Source organism: Xenopus tropicalis, chromosome 4, assembly GCF_000004195.4.
Source record: "Xenopus tropicalis strain Nigerian chromosome 4, UCB_Xtro_10.0, whole genome shotgun sequence".
Lineage (NCBI taxonomy): Eukaryota > Metazoa > Chordata > Amphibia > Anura > Pipidae > Xenopus > Xenopus tropicalis.
Window position 1 is genome coordinate 107,738,108 of NC_030680.2, and position 18,721 is coordinate 107,756,828.

General features: G+C 37.1%; 1 protein-coding gene across 2 annotated transcripts; it reads right to left on the minus strand.

Moving 5' to 3' along the window:
- Positions 1-775: 775 nt before the first annotated feature.
- On the minus strand, positions 776-15,788 carry LOC100489408 (dimethylaniline monooxygenase [N-oxide-forming] 2). 2 transcript variants are annotated; one of them, XM_031901009.1, is made up of 9 exons: positions 14,888-15,788; positions 11,968-12,101; positions 10,453-10,641; positions 8,800-8,962; positions 6,026-6,168; positions 4,889-5,088; positions 3,378-3,730; positions 1,676-1,748; positions 776-1,328 (listed from the first exon to the last, which is right to left on the minus strand). In XM_031901009.1, the coding sequence occupies exons 2-9, from the start codon at positions 12,091-12,093 to the stop codon at positions 977-979; spliced, it is 1,599 nt and encodes a 532-aa protein (XP_031756869.1). In that variant the 5' UTR covers positions 12,094-12,101; positions 14,888-15,788; the 3' UTR covers positions 776-976. The 2 variants fall into 2 exon arrangements, with proteins under 2 accessions (XP_031756869.1, XP_012817919.2); XM_012962465.3 differs by lacking the exon at positions 14,888-15,788 and having other exon boundaries at positions 11,968-13,652.
- Positions 15,789-18,721: the final 2,933 nt, after the last annotated feature.

The window sequence follows — 18,721 nt, forward strand, 5'->3', positions numbered from 1 at the left end:
GCATGTTGGTATGTGGGCTGGATTGCTTTTTACCAGTAATGAGTAAATATAGAAAACATTAAATAGCCCAGATTGTCCTGAAAAAAATGTTGTATAGTTTCTCTGGGCAAACTTAAATTACCCCTCAGGAAATGCCCCCAAAGTGAAATGATAAATGGCAAATGAAATGCAAAATCCTGCTGGTAAAATCCTTATTCCAAGGCTCCTGTACCCGTGGGGCCGGGTTTGATGGCACCAACAGATTTACTAAAGGCAAATTCATAAAAAAATTTTGGGAAAATGACAAAATCTGAAAACTGTCTGTTTAAAAGACAAATTCACAAAAGGGGAGATAGAGGTTTGTGAATTAGGTGGAAAATCCGACAAATCTATCTCCACTTTTATTTTATCACCACTTTTGTGAATTCCCCCCAATGAGGAGATATCTGGGCTGCTTTCTCTCCCTGGCATAGGAGGATCAGGCCATTCAAGTCTGGTAGTTTTTAACCCCTGCAACAAATATATTTTTATTTAATAAAATGGGTTATACAGTCTATGTAAAGGTTTTGCCATCCTTGTAGAGGTACAAACACCCCATCACTATAAATCATAAGCACACAGCATCTGTTGACCATGCTCAGTTAATTCATCCTTAGTAGTAGAGAATGCATACACATGTATAGATAAATAAAACAATACAGTATATGCTCAGTAACCAGAAACCCACATAAGCCATAAAAGAGAAAATAAAAATATAAAAGCCTGTCAAATTATCAAAACTATGAAGCAAAGGAACTTGTTTAGTGACAAAGTGATAGTGGTATATTTTATTTTTATGTAATGTAAAATAACTCAATTGGACCTGGCAATATTATTGTTCAAAAGGCGTAAATTGATTTAAACTCTTTGTCATTTCTGCAGTTTCTCATTGTTATGCATGTGAATCTAAATTGCTATTTCTCTGTATAAGGAATACACTTATTTTCTGCACATTTTGCTAACATTGGTACATAAGTGCAGCTAATAGCAAAGTCAGAGCACACACAGCAGATAATAAAAATGTAATTGCAATGGATTTTTCAACTTTCTTTACAACTCTTGTTCTTGTTGGCTTTACAATTCGATCCCAAGTGGTCATAATATGATTCCTGGCATGTCGCCATTTCCCAGGCCCTGTCAAACGGTATTGAGCTGGTGTACATGGTCCAAAGTAGAGCATCCAACCAAGAGCTGGATCTGATAGAAGGAAGCTTAAAATGTTGGGCTTAGCACCGATATCAGATGTCAGCTCATCCAGGTATTCTATATATTCCATTGTCAAACTGTTGCTCTGTTGTGGCTTTCCAAACCTATAAATTAAATATAAATTGCATTGTATGATAATGTCCTAGACTTAAGCTCCATTGGGCCAGGGACAAGTAAAAGTCATGTCAAATCTATGTAAAGCACTGTGGAATATGTTGGTAAGTGACTATACATAATGTATTCCCTATAACCTTTTATGTTCTTTCATGGATTCTGAAAAATATTCCTGGAAGATCAACTAATACATATTTATAGACAAATATAAAAGTCACAGTGTATTTTTAGCTATTTTCCCTTGCTGTGTCTAACATTGACAAAGAGGACAGAATGACAGAAAATGTACATTATGCCTACAAGATACTTTTGTGCCCAAAAATGCTTTCGGAAATACCTTTTAATGAAGTTCTCTTTTTTCTTAGCAATATCCTTCATTATGGCTTCTTGTGGCGGAAAATTGCACAAACCTATATGGAATATACAGTATTTCTTTTTAGGCAAAAGTAAAGGATATTTAGGCAGTACTCTGGGGAACTATTCCTCAAAGGTGCACAAGGATATTGAACAACATGATACCTAATGCTAATTAATAACTTTCCAACATTAGCTCCAGTTATTAATACAGTGATTTGTCAATTTTCCCTGTTGGGAATGAATCGCCTATATGCACGATATATTTATTTATCAGAAGGGCCCCACAAATGCTGTGTTTTGTTTGTCTGTTTTTATGGGATATGGTATTTTACATCAAGCAGTGTATAAATTAAATTAATAATATTTTTTATATTTTGTTGCATATGGTTGGTTATTATGCTGGGATGCTTGGGACCTACTGGAATATAGTCTTAAATCGGTGTGTTTGGTGGGTATATTTCAAGTGCATGCTAATATCTATTACATACTTCAACCTAAAAGAACTGTTGCTAAAATTCTGAGTTATGCGTACAGATACACAGCCACAGACATTGCAACGGAACTTACAGCATTCAGCATACTGTCTTTCCAGGATCTGATTAGGAGAAGTGTTATATATTCAGGGGGATTTGTGTAAAATTTTGATACATAACTATATGTTTTGATACTTCCATTTTACTATAGAGGAGCCCCTCCATACCATACCACAGTGGGGGTTAAGGGTTAGGGTGTTTAATGATGGGTATGTACAATAAATGTATTTTTTTATGACACTTATTTACATTTTTCACTTTAGGCACTGAGAACACTGGGGATGAATGATATGTATAAATGCATTATTGTGAATTCATTGATATAAATTAACATGATATAAAAATAATAACTGATATTAGTTGTCTATAATGAAGTTGAATAATACATTAATACATTGCTAATAGCTGTTTTTTATATGTACTATTCATTAGTGTAGTGATTTGCAATGCTGACACAAAAACCACATGACCTGATTTCCTGATTGCCGCAACTGCGCATGCTCAAGCAGGGTCCGTGTAGGTGAGGCCCAAAGCTTCTACAATTGAACAGAAGATGGCGCCCAGGTATGCTGCTGTAGTGCTCTGCTCTTTCAGGTTGGGGTTTGCGACAGGGGCAGTTTTTTAAGTTACAGAGTATGTGATAAGGGAGAGGTGAGGGGGGTCGAGGCAGGCCAGTTGAGGGGGCTTTTATAGCTGGGGGAGGTGTACTTCTCCTTTAAGTACAGTATATAAAATATGGCATTTTTAGCCATATTTATTTTTAGGGTTTAGTTTTCCTAAAAAAAAATAGCCTAAAAAGCCTAACATGTAGCTATAATCATGAATCCACTCTGAAGTGGATGTTTATTTAAAATTTTCATACACTTTATCATATATGTATGCTGGGGAGACAATCCCAGCCCAGCTTTGTACCATGGATATCATTTGGTTTATCAATATGGCAGGTTGGAAATTTAATCTGCCAATGCACCATCTTTTCCAGTGTACAGTGCACCAGCAAAAGAGGAGGGGGAGCTGAAACTCATTTCACCTTCATTTTTTTGTGATTTGTAATGTAACGTGTCGGATGGTGTTGATATTTGATGTTGTGCATATCACATATCAATAGCTATAGTTTTGGGATTCACAGACTAAATACAAGTTTCTTACCCTTAAACACCCTTGTGACCCAGCGAGCTTGGACCTCTGCAACAGACATAAAGGGACCCAGTGGGCGGATAAGACCAATGAATCCTAATGTTGGCTTTTTCAAGCTTGCAGGAAAAATATTTCTATATAAATTTATACTGTTGTCAGCTTTAATAATGGGCTCATCAAAGTAAGGGAAGTTATAAATATATCCTGTAGCAAAGATGACAACATCAATATCCTTTTCTGTTGTTTCATCATCGAATTCAACTGAAGTAGCAGTGATCTCTGTTACGGCTGACTTCACCAATACGGATCCACATGTTATACGGCTTAGTAGTTCATCATTATACACAAGCTCCCTAAACTGAGAACTGGATACAAATGAGGACAAGAGCAAATTATGATTAAAATTATTGTTTGTTTGTTAAGTACTGTAAATATGTTGATAGTCAATCTAGTCCAGTCTGATGAAGTGAGCCTTTCTTACATTTTACATTGCAGAAAGGATGTGATACCCTACTAGGCTGTATATTCCCTTTTTCATAAAAGGTCAGTAATAAATGGCCATTGTCCTTCTGCTAAGCATAAGCAACACTGGGTGATATTAAGATTTAAAATTAAATTAAACCATTACTGCCATTAATATATTAATTTAAAAGCATTTTAAAAAATAGAAGGTTGAGTCGTAATTTATGAACTATAAATATTGTGCAAAAAGAAGAAAGAATCAAGAAAGAAAAATTAGTAAATTAAAAGTAAAACGACGTATCTTGGTCTATAAAAATTAATATATTTTGGTTACATATATTTTGGTTAATATATTTTGGTTCCTTTATATATCCATTATAGAAACTGGTTACAGGATGCCATAATAATACAAAAGGCTCAGCTCAAAAATGTTAATAGCTGACATGGGACATTTCACTTTAAAATTTCAGCAAAATGAATTTAAACAAAGTCGCACATTCTGATGGAATACAGGCAAACTGCACTGATTGTTCTTTTTGAGATGGGAAGTCATTTCCCCCTTCTGCAACTAAATGTGGGGGCTTCAGCTGGGGTTTTTCCAGCTTCCTTTGTTGGAACAAATGGTTGAACTTTGTGGACCCTTTTTGTCCTCAGCTTACTCACTATTAAACTTTGTATTAGTAAATTATGTTAAATTATTAACCGTAATGACAGTGTTCTAGACTGCCAGGTCCATCTGAAGTGGATAATTACAACCACCAGACATGCCACCACTTTACCTTGCATCAGGTCTCATTTCTTCTGAATTAGTTATTGCATAATACTAAATGTTTGCCCTAAAGCCACTTCAAATAATTTGGCTCACAGATGACTCATACTCTGATGATATTTCATAATTCTGCACAGTTTTCAAAAAGTTTCTACTTATAAGTAAAATCTCAGAAACATATAACAAAGTCTTTTTGTAATTACATTGTGTCACAAAGTGATTAAAATATTTCATATGAACCTTTGTTTAAAGTGTTGTTGTGTAATACAATTCTTTGGCCAGTTCTCAGTACCTCTTAGTAGGCTGAAGACCATAGTTTGCATGTTGAAACCACATATTAATTTTTTTCTCAGTCCACCACAAAACAATGGATGATGGCAGTTTGTTCTTGAACCACTCCTGAAACCTAGTGAACAAACAGGCATCCCATGGATATCCTTTATCGCTGGTACGACTTGTTACCCAGGTTCCTTTCCTTGTGCTAAGAAAAACCTGTATATGAAGGCATACAGAATGGTGGTAAATATTGTTCTTTGTGACTAGAAACACTTTCTTGTTCTAGCCATTCTACATTTAAGAAAGTGTTCATCTCAAAGTTACAGTAAATCATATTAAAGCTGGTATGTAAAGAAGCTCATGGTAGTGTGAGAGGGAAAGCCCATCTGTTATAATTGTTTGTGGGTGTCTTAAAGGGGCATATGTACAAAATAAGTTCAATGAGTAGAGCTTGTGCCAAGCATACCTTTTGCCAAGAAATAACAAAAAAACATTTGTTATGAATAAAACAAATACAAATAGTATGCTCAGCACAAGCTGAGCTCATGTTAAAAAATGCGGTATACTCCCCCTTTAGGAAAAACACCAACATAAAATAATGTATCATAGATGAATGCTAAGGGTGCTGGAAACAAGTGTGAGCATTGTTGCAAAAAGAAAAAATATTGATGTAATGTTCATTGAATTATAATATATCCAAGACTCACTCTTCTCTTCTCTCAGATCACAAGTTCAGCCATACCATTTCCTTCCTAAATCCCCACCCACACTTGCATGTCAATTTCCACCTGTTATTTGTTTTCCTTAAATCTCCTACCTTCTGGTGCTTTCCTTATCTTCCTTATCTTAACCTTTTCTGAAACTTTCTAGTTGTGCCCTACCCACATGTTGTAGTTGTGCCCTCTCTGTAAGAGATTACCTGTGTAACATCCAGTTGTGCTGATCAAAAACTTATTTGGTGAATCTTTTTTCAGACTGTACCAAGTCGAAACTTTCTTTGCTTTTTTGTTGTTTTAATTTTGGGGACACTGGTAATGTTAGAGACATTTTGTTTTATAGGTCAATATAGAGGTTTAAGATGATGTCAATATGTGTCAATAGACTGCAAGAACTTTGAAATCAACCGGTTTATTTAGTGGCAGATATTTTATACCTGTGCAGCTGTTCGACTTAGTTCTACAGCAATATCACATGCTGAACTGCCTGTTCCGATAATTAGGACTTTTTTCCCTTTATATCCATCAGACCTCTTGAAGTCTCGACTGTGAAAATATTGACCTTGAAATTGTTGTATGCCTGCAAATAAATTATTTTTTATACAGTAGCATTGTATTATATTGTTGCAAAATTACAGAAAGAATCCTTATCTTACGTCTACTAAAAAAATTATTTAAACATTAAATAAACCGAATAGGATTGTTTTGCCTCAAATAAACATCAATTATATTTTATTTAGGATCAAGTACAAGCACTGTTTATTATTACAGAGAAAAGGGAAATAATTTTTAAAAATGTTAATTATTTGATAAAAATGGAGTCTATGGGAGATGGCCTTCCCGTAGTTCAAAACTTTCAGGACAAAAGGTTTCCAGATAATGGATCCCATACCTGTATATTAATGTATTATTCTGATTAGGGTTGCCACCGAGCCAGCTAGCCATGCAGGATGTGGATTCCATATGTAGCTGGTATTAAAGGGGTGAGGTCGCAACCCTGACTCTAATATAGTATATAAAACAATAATAAGTAATGCTATTAACATTCTGAGATTAAGCAAATCACTATGATATGGTGCATACTTATTTATGTACATGGCTGGAAAGCTTTGACTGCAGTAAGATAACAGGAGAACAAATTGCACCAAGAAATGATGATTCCTTCCAAAATATTCTTGGAATTGTATTTGGAATTGTAGAGTGGGGGCACTACACATTTTTTGGCAGGAATTGCATTGCTTGTTTGATGTAAGCTAGTGTTTTCACTCTGAACTCAGTTTTAAGTATCCAGTTTTAGTCCATCAAGTTCAACCCTTCCAAGTAAACCCAGCACACACAACCTATACTGACCTATCTATACACTCACATACATAAACCATAAATACCAACATCAATACTAACTGTAGATATTAGTATCACAATAGCCTTGGATACTATACTTGTTCAAGAACTCATCCAGGCCCCTTTTAAAGGCATTAACAGAATCTGCCATTACAACATCACTAGGAAGAGCATTCCCCAACCTCACTGCCCTAACCGTGAAAAACCACCTACGCTGCTGCATATGAAAGTTCTGTTCCTTCAATCTAAAGGGGGGGCCTCTGGTGCACTGATCATTTTTATGGGAAAAAAAGAACACCCCCTATCTGCCTATAATCCCCCCTAATGTACTTGTACAGAGTAATCATGCCCCTTCGCCCTTTTTCCAGTGAAAACAACCCCAACAGTCTAACCTCATAGTTTAAATCTTCCATCCCCTTTACCAGTTTAGTTGCATGTCTCTGCACTCCCTCCAGTTAGTCTGGCAAGATCTGTTAGGCATAAAACCATGCTGGCACAAACTTATAGTATTGTGATTTGCAATGTATTCAAGTATCCCAGGGATCCCCAACCTTTTCTACCCGTGAGCCATATTCAAACGGAAAAAGTTTTGGAGAGCAACACAAGCATGAAAAAAGTTCCTTTGTGTGCCAATAAGAACTTTAATTGGCTATTTGGTAGCCTATATGTTGACTGGCAGCCTACAGAAGGCTCTGTTTGGCAATTAAACTGGGTTTTTATGCAATCGAAGCTTGCCTCCTAACCAGAAATTCAAAAATAAGCACCTACTTTGGGGACACTGGGAGCAACATCCAAAGGGTTGGTGAGCGACTGGTTGGAGAACACTGAAGTATCCTATCCTTTATTTACAGATACAAATAATAACAATGTGGGAGTAAACTATACTAAAATGAAGTGCATGTAGTTTTGTTTTGAAAGAAAAGTCCTGGTGGGCCCCCCTGCAAGCTTGTAGAGCTATCCCGAGGATAGATGATAATCTGTAAAGAGTAGAGACTTTGAGAATAAATAAAGTGAATGAAGAGAGGTGGAAATGTAGGCTTGAGAGTGGAACAGTGGTCTAAGGTTTTCTGGGGGGCCCTGGCACATCAGTGCATGCCATTACTGGATCATGTAGACTTCATTGCTGCTCCTTCCTTTGGAGAAGATAAAGAAATGTATCCCCACTTGTAAGGTCTTATGCACTTAATATTATTCTATATGTATATAGTGCCAACATATTTGCAGCAATTTACAGAGATTATACACATGTTCTTTGTCGTGTACCTATGCTTTGTTTTCACTGCATCATGTCTGTATACGATTTGCCTATAAATCATCTACATATCATTTTTTAAAAACAAACACATCTCTCCTAATGATCACTAGTTGGGTAGGATAAAGCATGTGAGACCAATGCTTTGGTAGTGCAATCTCTCTCCTATAAAAGCTAATGGCAGGTAGGATAAAGCCTTTGACTAAAACCAATGCCCAGGTCAGGAGATGTTTTTCCCATTCATGCAAGGAGGTGCCAGCCTATGAAAAATATGACCTGAGCTAAACAGTTAGGACCGCCGTACGGGGTTTACCTTGATATGGTATCTTGCCTTGTCAATTTATAATCATAATTTTAAACCTAAAAATCCCTCTTTGTGAAGATGTATGCCTTTGCACAGATACTAAATTAAGAATGAAACAGGGGGCCATGATCTGATTGTGGGAAGAAATATGCTTATGAGCTAATTCATTTGAAGGTATGCTTTAAGGTTCCAATGGCAAAAGGAATGTACATCACTAAGTACAAATGCTGAAAGGTAATATGGTTTTATAATGGCCTCATTAACAGTTATAAGAACATGTTATTGTTATAGGTAAATGGGAATATGTAACTTACTGGGAAAAGAGTCCAATGGATAATATGGATCCGAGTAATGACCAGTACAGATCATGACAAAATTGAAGGTGGACGTTTGTTGTTTTCCATCTTTGTCTATAGTGACTTCCCATTGACCCGTACTCTGAAAACTGGGGTGTTTTCTTATGTTACATACTAATGTCTGTAAAAGAAACATTCAAATATCCTGTTATTATTCTCCTTTAAAATGTATGAAAACAAATAGATACAGCTACATTTATACAACAAAGACAAATATATATTTGACAGATTATAAACAAGTGTGGACATTACTTGGAGTTGTCAGAATTAGCCAGATCATTGCCAAAGATGTCATGATTTTTACATATATATACATATACATAATATATAATACATATACATATACATAATAAAATGTTGTTTGTTTCTAGCTATAGGTATGGGAAATCTGTAATGATGAGTAATTTTTTTTTGGGAAACTGCATCAAAAATTCGCAAAAGACAAAAGAATCACAGAGACAAAAAAAGTCACCACAAAAAAAAAAATGCCTACTGACTTTGGATTTGCATTTGGAATGAGAAAAAAAGTCCAGTATAAAAAAAAGTTGGCTATTAGCTTTAATACGTTTAACAATTTTTTGCGCGCAATTTTTGTTAGCAGTTTCGTGAATTTTTCTCTGAAGCAAACCGGGACAGGTTCGCTCATTGCTAGAAATCTGTTACAGGTATGGGACCCGTTATCCAGAGTGCTTGGGACCTGGGGTTTTCTGGATAAGAGGTCTTTCTGTAATTTGGATCTCCTACCCTAAGTCTACTAAAAAAATTATTTAAACAGTAATTTTAACCCAGTAGTATTGTTTTTGCTCTAATAAGGATTATATCTTAGTTGGGATCAAGTACAACCTACTGTTTTATTATTACAGAGTAAAAGGAAATAATTTTTTAAAATGTGAATTATTTGGTTAAAATGGAGTCTATGGGAGATGGCCTTTCCGTAATTCTGAACTTTCTGTGTAATGGGTTTCCGGATAAGGGGTCTGATACCTGTATTTAGAAAGCTATTCCAATTTCCTATTTAAACAAGCAATTCTTCAGTGTTAATGGTTTTCCTTACTGAGAAATTTACGTTTACTCGATAACTAAACTGCATAAACCCATATTCATGGCAAAACCACCTGGCATCTTTTTTCCTTTTTATCTTTATAGATCCAGATATACCATTTACATAGTAGGATATCCTCCGCAATTACATGGAATACTCACTCCAAGTCAACTTTACTATAGACTCTATTTTGGATAGCACAACCGATTTTTTCTTTTTGCACTCCGCAATTACATGGTCACATTTACAGCTTTTACTGTGTCAGATTGGAGTTATCAGATCTAAGTGAACCTTATGCACACATTGCAATCCATTCTATTCCCTCCTTGCAATTTGGATCAGTTGTCAGGGCTCAGGAGTGTTACCTCTGTGGACAGGTTTCTTCCATGTCCCTTTCTGCATCAGCTGTCTGACCTCCTTCACTCTACTTCCTTTACCTAATATCAGCCTACATTAACCAACTTACTAATTTAGACAATGGGTTCATATAAGAATGTAATTAAGTATGTGTTGTCCAATATTCTATTTCAGGAGCCAAATTTTTCCCTTGAATTTCCCAAATGTTTTACCTTGAATTGTATATATTTCAATAGATTGAACGTCTCAGCATACATCCTGTAATAGTCCATCATTTTTGTGTGGTTAAGAAAGTTAGGGAAGGTGTCTGGCATAGGGAAGTCACTGTAGCACATCATTTCTTTGCTGGTGTTGCTAACAAGAGATTCATAGATGCTGGCTCTGCCATTCTCCACATGTTCCTAAGAAAAATGATACATAACAGCTTGCAAGATTGTACATGTCAGTTAGGGAATTAAATTATCCAAAACAAAAAATCTCAACGAACAGAACTCCAACACCCCACAGAATAGAATCATATTTAACTGCTCAAAGCTAAATTGCAACATGTATTGGCTTTTATAAATGTGTCAGTTCTATAAAACTTTCCTATCAGAAAAATGTCACTAAGAGGCACATTTACTAAAATGGGGGCTTAAAACATGATATGGTAAAAATTCGGAGTAACCACGAAAATTTCTGAGGTTCTAAAATGTCATGATAATGCTCAAACCGTTCGTACGGAAGTTTCAAGTTTGCATCCCGAAAATTCCAAATTTTTCGAGCTGAAAGCATTGATAAAGCTTAAAAAATTCGAGTTTAAATGGACATTCGTTTCCATGAATCCTTTTCATTTTTCCCAAACAGAAATTGCTCCAGCAGACATTTTAGGAGCATTGGCACTCTTGGAAAACAATAATGTGTTTCACAGATGGTGATGCTACAGCGCTGGTTATTCATTTCTGATGCAAATTGTACTGGTTTCAGTGCTGTCGTATGAATAATATAAATTGTTTACTAATCCGCCTTCTATTATGACATTTATATTTTATACATACAGTATATTGTGAGACAGTCACTAAGTTCAGGTAAGTGACAGCAGCACAGAGCATGTGCAGGGAATCAGCAGAAAAGATGATAGGGAGCTACTGGGGCATCTTTGGGGGCACAGATCTTCCCTGTTAAAGGGCTGTGATTGCCTTGGGCTGGTACAGAAGCCCAACACATCATGTGCAATATTTCTGCCCTACTTGTTTAGTTAATCTTTAGTTCTTCTTTAAGAACTGTGCACCTTAATGCTCGTCTATGTAGCTACTTCACACCAGGACTTCATGGCAATAGGAGTCAGTAACAACTAACTATAGGTAAGATATTATCCAGCAATTAATACATTTGTACTTTGTTTTCCAAAAATGATAAATATATGTTATCATATGCATATGAAATGCAATATCATAGTTACATAGTCCATGAAGTTTAACCCTTCCAAGTAAACCCAGCACCCACACCTACCAATCTATACACTCACATACATAAACTATATATACAACCACTAATACTAACTGTAGATATTAGTATCACAATAGCCTTGGATATTCTGCTTGTTCAAGAACTCATACAGAATCTGCCATTACAACATCACTAGAAAGGGCATTCCCCAACCTCACGGCCCTCACTGTGATAAACCACCTACGCTGCTTTAAATTGAAGCTCCGTTCCTCTAATCTAAAGTGGTGGCCTCAACTTACTGTAAATCTCCAGACCCCACCAATATCATCACTCCTTTCAAAGCAGGTGGGTTCCAAACCTTCATCTAAGCAGCACTTAATTGCAGTCAGTCCACTTGCCCCTGCTCCGATCACTGCAACTTTCATAATGATGGCTGCAAAGGAAAACAAAACACAAATAAACATGGTCTGTGATAAATGTGGGCACCTTACATAGGGCCTTTTGTGCATTATTCAGAGGTTAGAGGCCGCATGCAGATTAAAGGAGAAAAATCAATCTACTGTAGTGCATTTTTTTCTAGGGTTTTAAAATTTAGCACAGCAGATACCACTCCAGATGGTGCTGTTGTCTCAATTTAATTTTATTAGCAGTGTAAATACTGCTAGTAGTTATTGATGACTGAAATTTTTCACCAGGTTTTGCAGCAAAAAAATGCCCATAAACCCCAATGAGCACAACGTCCATTTTGCAAATTGTCCGCAAAGCAAAATAGGACAGATTCACACATCATTACTAGTAGCTTGAAAATTAGAAAAACAACTTTAATTGCAAACGAGTTTGGAATGACTCATTAATTTATTTTGAGGGTTTCTTTTTATCCGTGTAAAATGCATTTTTACCGAAAACAAATTCAAAAGCTAAGGGCTTGAACTTAAATACTGGAAACTGGATGGTTTCTGAATTGGATTGGAAAGCTGCAATTTTTTTTTACTTTGCACACTGTGTAGTGTTCTTGAACAATGGCCGCAGCCCTTTCGTAGTGCAAAGACCTGTGACTCCCCCCTCAAAATACAGCACTGATAGGGTTGCCACCTTTCTTGGGAAAAAATACAGACCTTCAAATATTTTTATGTTTATATTCTATTAATAACATTAAAATCAAACATCATATTTACTGGCCGGTGGCAACCCTAAGTGCTGACTGTGTTAGTCAGGGCTCTATAGGTTCTGTCTTGTATTGGCCCTCTCATTCAAAATGCGCAAATTAGAGAGCAGCAGGAGGTACAGCCCACATGAGAATTTGTGGCATTTTTTTGCACTTTGCACAATGCATGATTCATTATAAATTACTCCTTATATATAAAACTCAGTTTTTGTCCCTTGCCCCCTTTTGCTACTGTATCCTCATTGGATATTGTAGCTCACAATGCTCAAAATTGGTTTGATATAACAGAGAACTGGTGCTCTTTTACAGAGACTGATGGAAAGCAATTTACAGCCTTTCACTCACCCTGAATCTCTGAAAGCCCTCCTTGCCAGGTCTAGGCCATAGATCTTACTGTTTATATTAAAAGGGCAGTGCAGCTAAATCCAGTTCCTACAGTGTTTGTTGAGGTGTGGGTGCTGCTGTGTGTAAATCAATGCTGGTGCAAGTAAGCAAGAACAGCCCAGAGATTATGGTTGGGAATGTGGGAAAAAGAAACATACTGCACGGCTGCCTGAGGCATTTTGTATGTGCGCTTATTGGCACATGAGCCCACAATTACCATTTTAAAACTAACTGCCATCCAAACAAAATGAGAAGTAAACTTGTACAGTAAACAGCCTCAGCCATATTTGTTTGTGTTCCAGGAATTAAAATTGCCATTGGCTTTGGAGAGCTTTGGAGAACTAATTAGGGCAGAAATGCTATACATTTTGTTTGGGCGTCTGTACCAGCCCAAGGCAACCACAGCCCTTTAGCAGGGAAGATCTGTGCCCCCAAAGATGCCCCAGTAGCTCCCCATCTTCTTTTCTGCTGATTCCCTGCACATGCTCTGTGCTGCTGTCACTTACTGAGCTTAGGGACTGACTTTATACAGCATATATAGAATATAAATGTCACAATACAAGGCTTACAATTAACATCAGAGTGCAATAATCAGTTAATGTACCATCAGTTTATATGAAAGGGAAGCCTCATTTTCTGCTTGATGATTTGTGACAAACCCTATGCTTAACTTATAGCCCACTGAGCATGTGTAGTGTCACTGACACTTTTAACAAAATCCAAGATAGGGAACTCCTGTGACAACTTTGCAGGCTTAGATCATTACTACTATAGAGATGTCTAGTATAAATAATTCTAAAGCAACTGGACTTGTTAAGTAATCATTAAAGATGTTTCACTACTCATCTGAGCAGCTTCTTCAGTTCAACTGTGACTGAACTGAAGAAGCTGCTCGGATGAGTAGTGAAACATCTCCAATGATTACCAAACAAGTCCAGTTGCTTTAGAATTATTTATACTAGATATACCATGACCTGGATGAATGAAAATCTTTATAGTCATACTTTAGAGATGCTGAACCTTTTGGCTGGTGCAGTAAGTTCAATATATAAAATATAGTATTTCTAGCTATATTTATTTTTAGCGTTTACTATAGTTCTCCTTTAAGTCTTTTCCGACACAAAGCTATGGCTTGGGTTTTTGTCTAGCTGCTAAGCAAATTATTATCATAAATTCCTGAAAATGTCTACATTCATTCATTTCTGTATTGCATAATGGTCTCATTTATACTGGTGTTTTCACACTGCTGATCAGATTAAGTTGAAAGAAAACAGATGAACTAGTAGCAATAACACAGTGGCTTTGATCCTAAAAGTACATCTGATATCCCTAAAGTGATTTGCGAATTGGGGGGAACCCTGCCCCACTATTAGCTCCCACAGGAGTTCTGATGTGAAGTCTCCCATTTCTGCCCTTACTCTTCATTGCTTATTAAGGAAAAAAAATTACATGCAGGTTGCATTCTTGCTAAAAACACATTACTTTGTGTATTTCCTTCAGTCCCTAATGCAATAACTCTATTTTTTGTGTAAGTTGTGTAACTAATGATTATAATTAAATGAGTATATCAGAAGTTCATATATAAAGTGACTGCCACTCTTTTGAAGACACAACATGTCAATATCAAACCTGTAAATCAATAGTAACCTATGCAGTTGGTGCATACTTACTTTGAGAGTTCTTCCAATTTTCTATGGTCTTTGTTCCCAATGAACTGTAATGCTCCTAGTATGTCAGAAAAGTAATTCTGAAAGGGGTACAGAAAGCAGGCGGTGTACTATATAGGTCAGCCACTTTACATAAGAGGCAGTATAAGATCACATGATCCCAGCATGTGCAATGGGAACCATTATTTCTTATTAGCTGATGTTGAGGCCAACCTCCATATTAGGTGTGTTTTTAAATACAGTTTATTCCGTTTTAGCCTGCAGGTAAAATCATTTGCACTAACTCAACGTACATTACTGAATCCTGGTTCACATTCCTCACATGGCCCGGTATCCTGCATATTCATTTCAGGCTACTAAACAAAGTATTTCTGAACATACTAATAACAAGCAATTAACACACAGAGAGCAACCTAACAATAGGAACAAATCATGAAATGTACACAGCACATCTGGGCACCGTGATGATAACCATGGGATCTGTTATCCAGAAAGCTGGATATTTTCCTTTTTCTCTGTATTAATACAACAGTGGCAAGCGCCTATAATATGGTTTATAAAAACATTTAAAAAGTCTTTTATTCAATAAAACACTTTTCTTCAGCGTAGTTCTATAAAAACATATCAGGCAAATGGCATTTTCTTTCATATCCTCAGCAAACAGTGAAGGAAGGTGGGTCACCTTGTTCCTGCTCCTTGGGAAAACCTGTGTAACAGGGGAGCTGTTTTTTGCTGTTTGAATATCTGGGGGTCTTGTGCCTCAGAGAGGCTGAGCTGCCTGAGATAAAACCCCTTTTTTTAAATAATGCATCAAGGGTGAAATTTGAATATAGAGACAGTGCTGGAAACAATACAGATTTGCATACTTGAATAAAATATAATTAATCCTTATTGGAGGATAAACAATCTTATTGGGTTTAAGTTTAAATGTTTGTAACCCTATTTTGGCTACGGTTGTACTTTTAACACGCAATCACCTGCGTGTGGCGCTACAGGAGCCCTGAGCCCCCGCTTATTTGTGGGGGACAGGTTTGATATAAATGGCGTGCCTCCACCCAGGGTAGGTATAGGTAGAACTATATGTCTCCTCCCTGGGAAAACTCTATGAGGTCCTCCTTGGACCCGGACTCCCAGCAACTCCCGGTACCTTGCCCCTCCCTTGGGGTAGCTGCTTACCAGGCAGTTGAGGATCCTCAGTATATGAACCACCAAGACACTGGTTAAAATGGTGAACCAGATGAACTTGTTTATTGATGCAGGCAGAACACTTCAGAGGATGTCACACAGACGGCTCAAGTCACACACTCTCTCTTTGGGCTACCCCCGGTACTCCCGCCGGATGCTTCCACCTAGGAACTCACCCCGGTCCACGCGTAGGGCCCCTTCACTGGGAACACTCCCAGGTGCTGACTTGGCTCCTCTTACTACACACTACAGGCCCTTAACTCCAGCCATGAGTGCTGGGGGGTCTTAACCCCTCTCTCTCCTGTTGGGGCTATCACTGCCCGTTCTCTCTAGCCTGCCTGTCACTCCTAGAGTGACCTGTTACAGTACCTCCTGTACTAAAACACAAGCCTGTTATACGCTTCTTTACAAGAAGCAGTCCCAGGACGAAGACCTGCTGAAACTGGGAGTCATTCCCTTTTATACTTTTAGCACAGCGACATCTAGTGGTGGCTGTTAACTTGCAGAGAAACTCCCTTTTCACACATAAACACCCAGGACCACCTTTAGGTGTCCAAATCTCATAAGGCCACCCTCATGGTGCCTGTCTAAAAGGGGAACTAATCCTGAAGGGGCCCAATTCTTTGGGGTCCCTACATGTTTTTTTAGTAGATCTTAATATGGTGATTCAAATTATAGGTAGACATTCATAATAGCAAGCCCATTTCTGTAAATCTATATATTGTTTTTCATTTTTTACTCTTTTCTCTGCAATAATAATAAAGCACTAAGCTGATAGTTAATGCACATTCATTGTCGTAACTGAAACACATATCTATGGTAGAAACCATTCAAGCATAAGGAAAGTCTAAGTCACTGGGGATGCCAAAATGTTAGGCACCCCCAGTGACTATAATCTCTTACCTTTTGCCCTGGGCGGGTGCTCCTGTTAGAAGAGAATCACACCAGCCCGGGGTAACTGTGAGGGAATGATCCTCTTCCTTTTTCTGTGTTAGAGCCGCTTGCGCACGCGCAGTAGAGTGAAAAGCTGATATTTAACAAGAAATAGCCATTTTCACCCTACTGCACATGCGTAGGCCCTGGGATTCAGAAAAATGAAGACAGACAGATCATATCTGTATTATGATTATTTTCATAGCATCCATTAGAATCTGTCCTAAACAGGAATCCTAATTTACTATCCCAAATTACCTATTTTATAATGTAATTACAGAAGCAGAAAAAGAGGATGGGAAATCTTCTAATAACAGGGCTAACTTGGCCATGTCATAGTAATGGCTGCTTGTGCACTTGCTGATCCTAAGCCACGTTCATTCCCCCTGTGCCATGTAATCTATTCCCAAAACATAAATCAAACCAGCCACATGAAACTTCGCACAAATAACAGTTCAAGCTAGGTTATATTCTGCAAATGGCCAAAAATGTGGATGAATAATAGTACAATTAACTGGTCCAGGAGAAGTGGGCCAAAAGGAAGATCATCTCTTATGTCTAAAAACTACTATATCAAGCTTTCACTTTAAACTGATTGATGTTGCTTTCAGGGAAAATTCTTTTCTCTTTTGCCAAAATAATTATCACACTCCCTGCACTGTTTACCCAAAAATATGTTTTTAAGAGAACAATTTAAGTGCATTCCTGGAATCACATGCAAGTTAGAAAGGGCAAATTGGGTAAAGCAAATACACAATATTATCCAGAAGGAATTCTGCCACGATTTTGATGGTGTACTTTCTATTTCTAAATTACACTGTTTCCATAGCAAATAATTCACTCTACCATTTAAACTTTTATTCTTAAACCTACAAATGTATTGTTGTTGTTGTAATATTGGTGTGTAGGCAGCCATCTCGGTGCATTGTGCCTGAGTCTGAGCTTTCAGAAGGAGCCAGCGCTACACTGCTTTCAGGTAACCTATTGTTTCTCCTTCTCAGGGTAACTGGAGTCATTACTTGGCTGAGCCAGACTATTTTTTTACTATTAAATGCTGTTATCAAATCTATCACTAGGTGGGGCATGGGAGTATTTTTAGCAATACATGTTGCAATATAATAATCTTTATTAGACTGTTATTGCATTGTGAATTTTAACATTTAAGGCATGCTTGAAGGTGGCATAATGAGCAAACATAACTTTTCCAGTAAGAAGTTTTACTGCATACACTGTATTGTCGCAAACAATAAAATTTGCAGGCTTTTTCCACTGTTGGAAGTAGTCGCTAAACAGTTTCTGTGTTCACAAAAGCTATAATAAATTCACACAAAGGCAAATTTGTTTTTCACATTGTTAATATTTTTTCTGTTACTGACGTTTATTACACTATCCCCATTATCTAATATAGATCTAAAATTGTAAACTGAGGATGTTTACCTTGATGGTCCAAGTAATGTGATTGGCTTCTAGGAATTTATCCCTATACACAACTATTTAGTCATGGAGAAGTGCCTTCAATTGCAAATACACAAATAAGATTGACATATGCCCACTGATATATTCATTCTCACACTCTTACTCACTTCAAAACTCACGCAGTAAAAAAAAAATCAAACACTCTTAATCAAAACTTGCCTACACTCCTCCTACGCTGAAAGAAAAATTCCCTCAAAATGTGTCTTGTTGGATCACAGATGATCTGTCTAAACTAAAAATGCC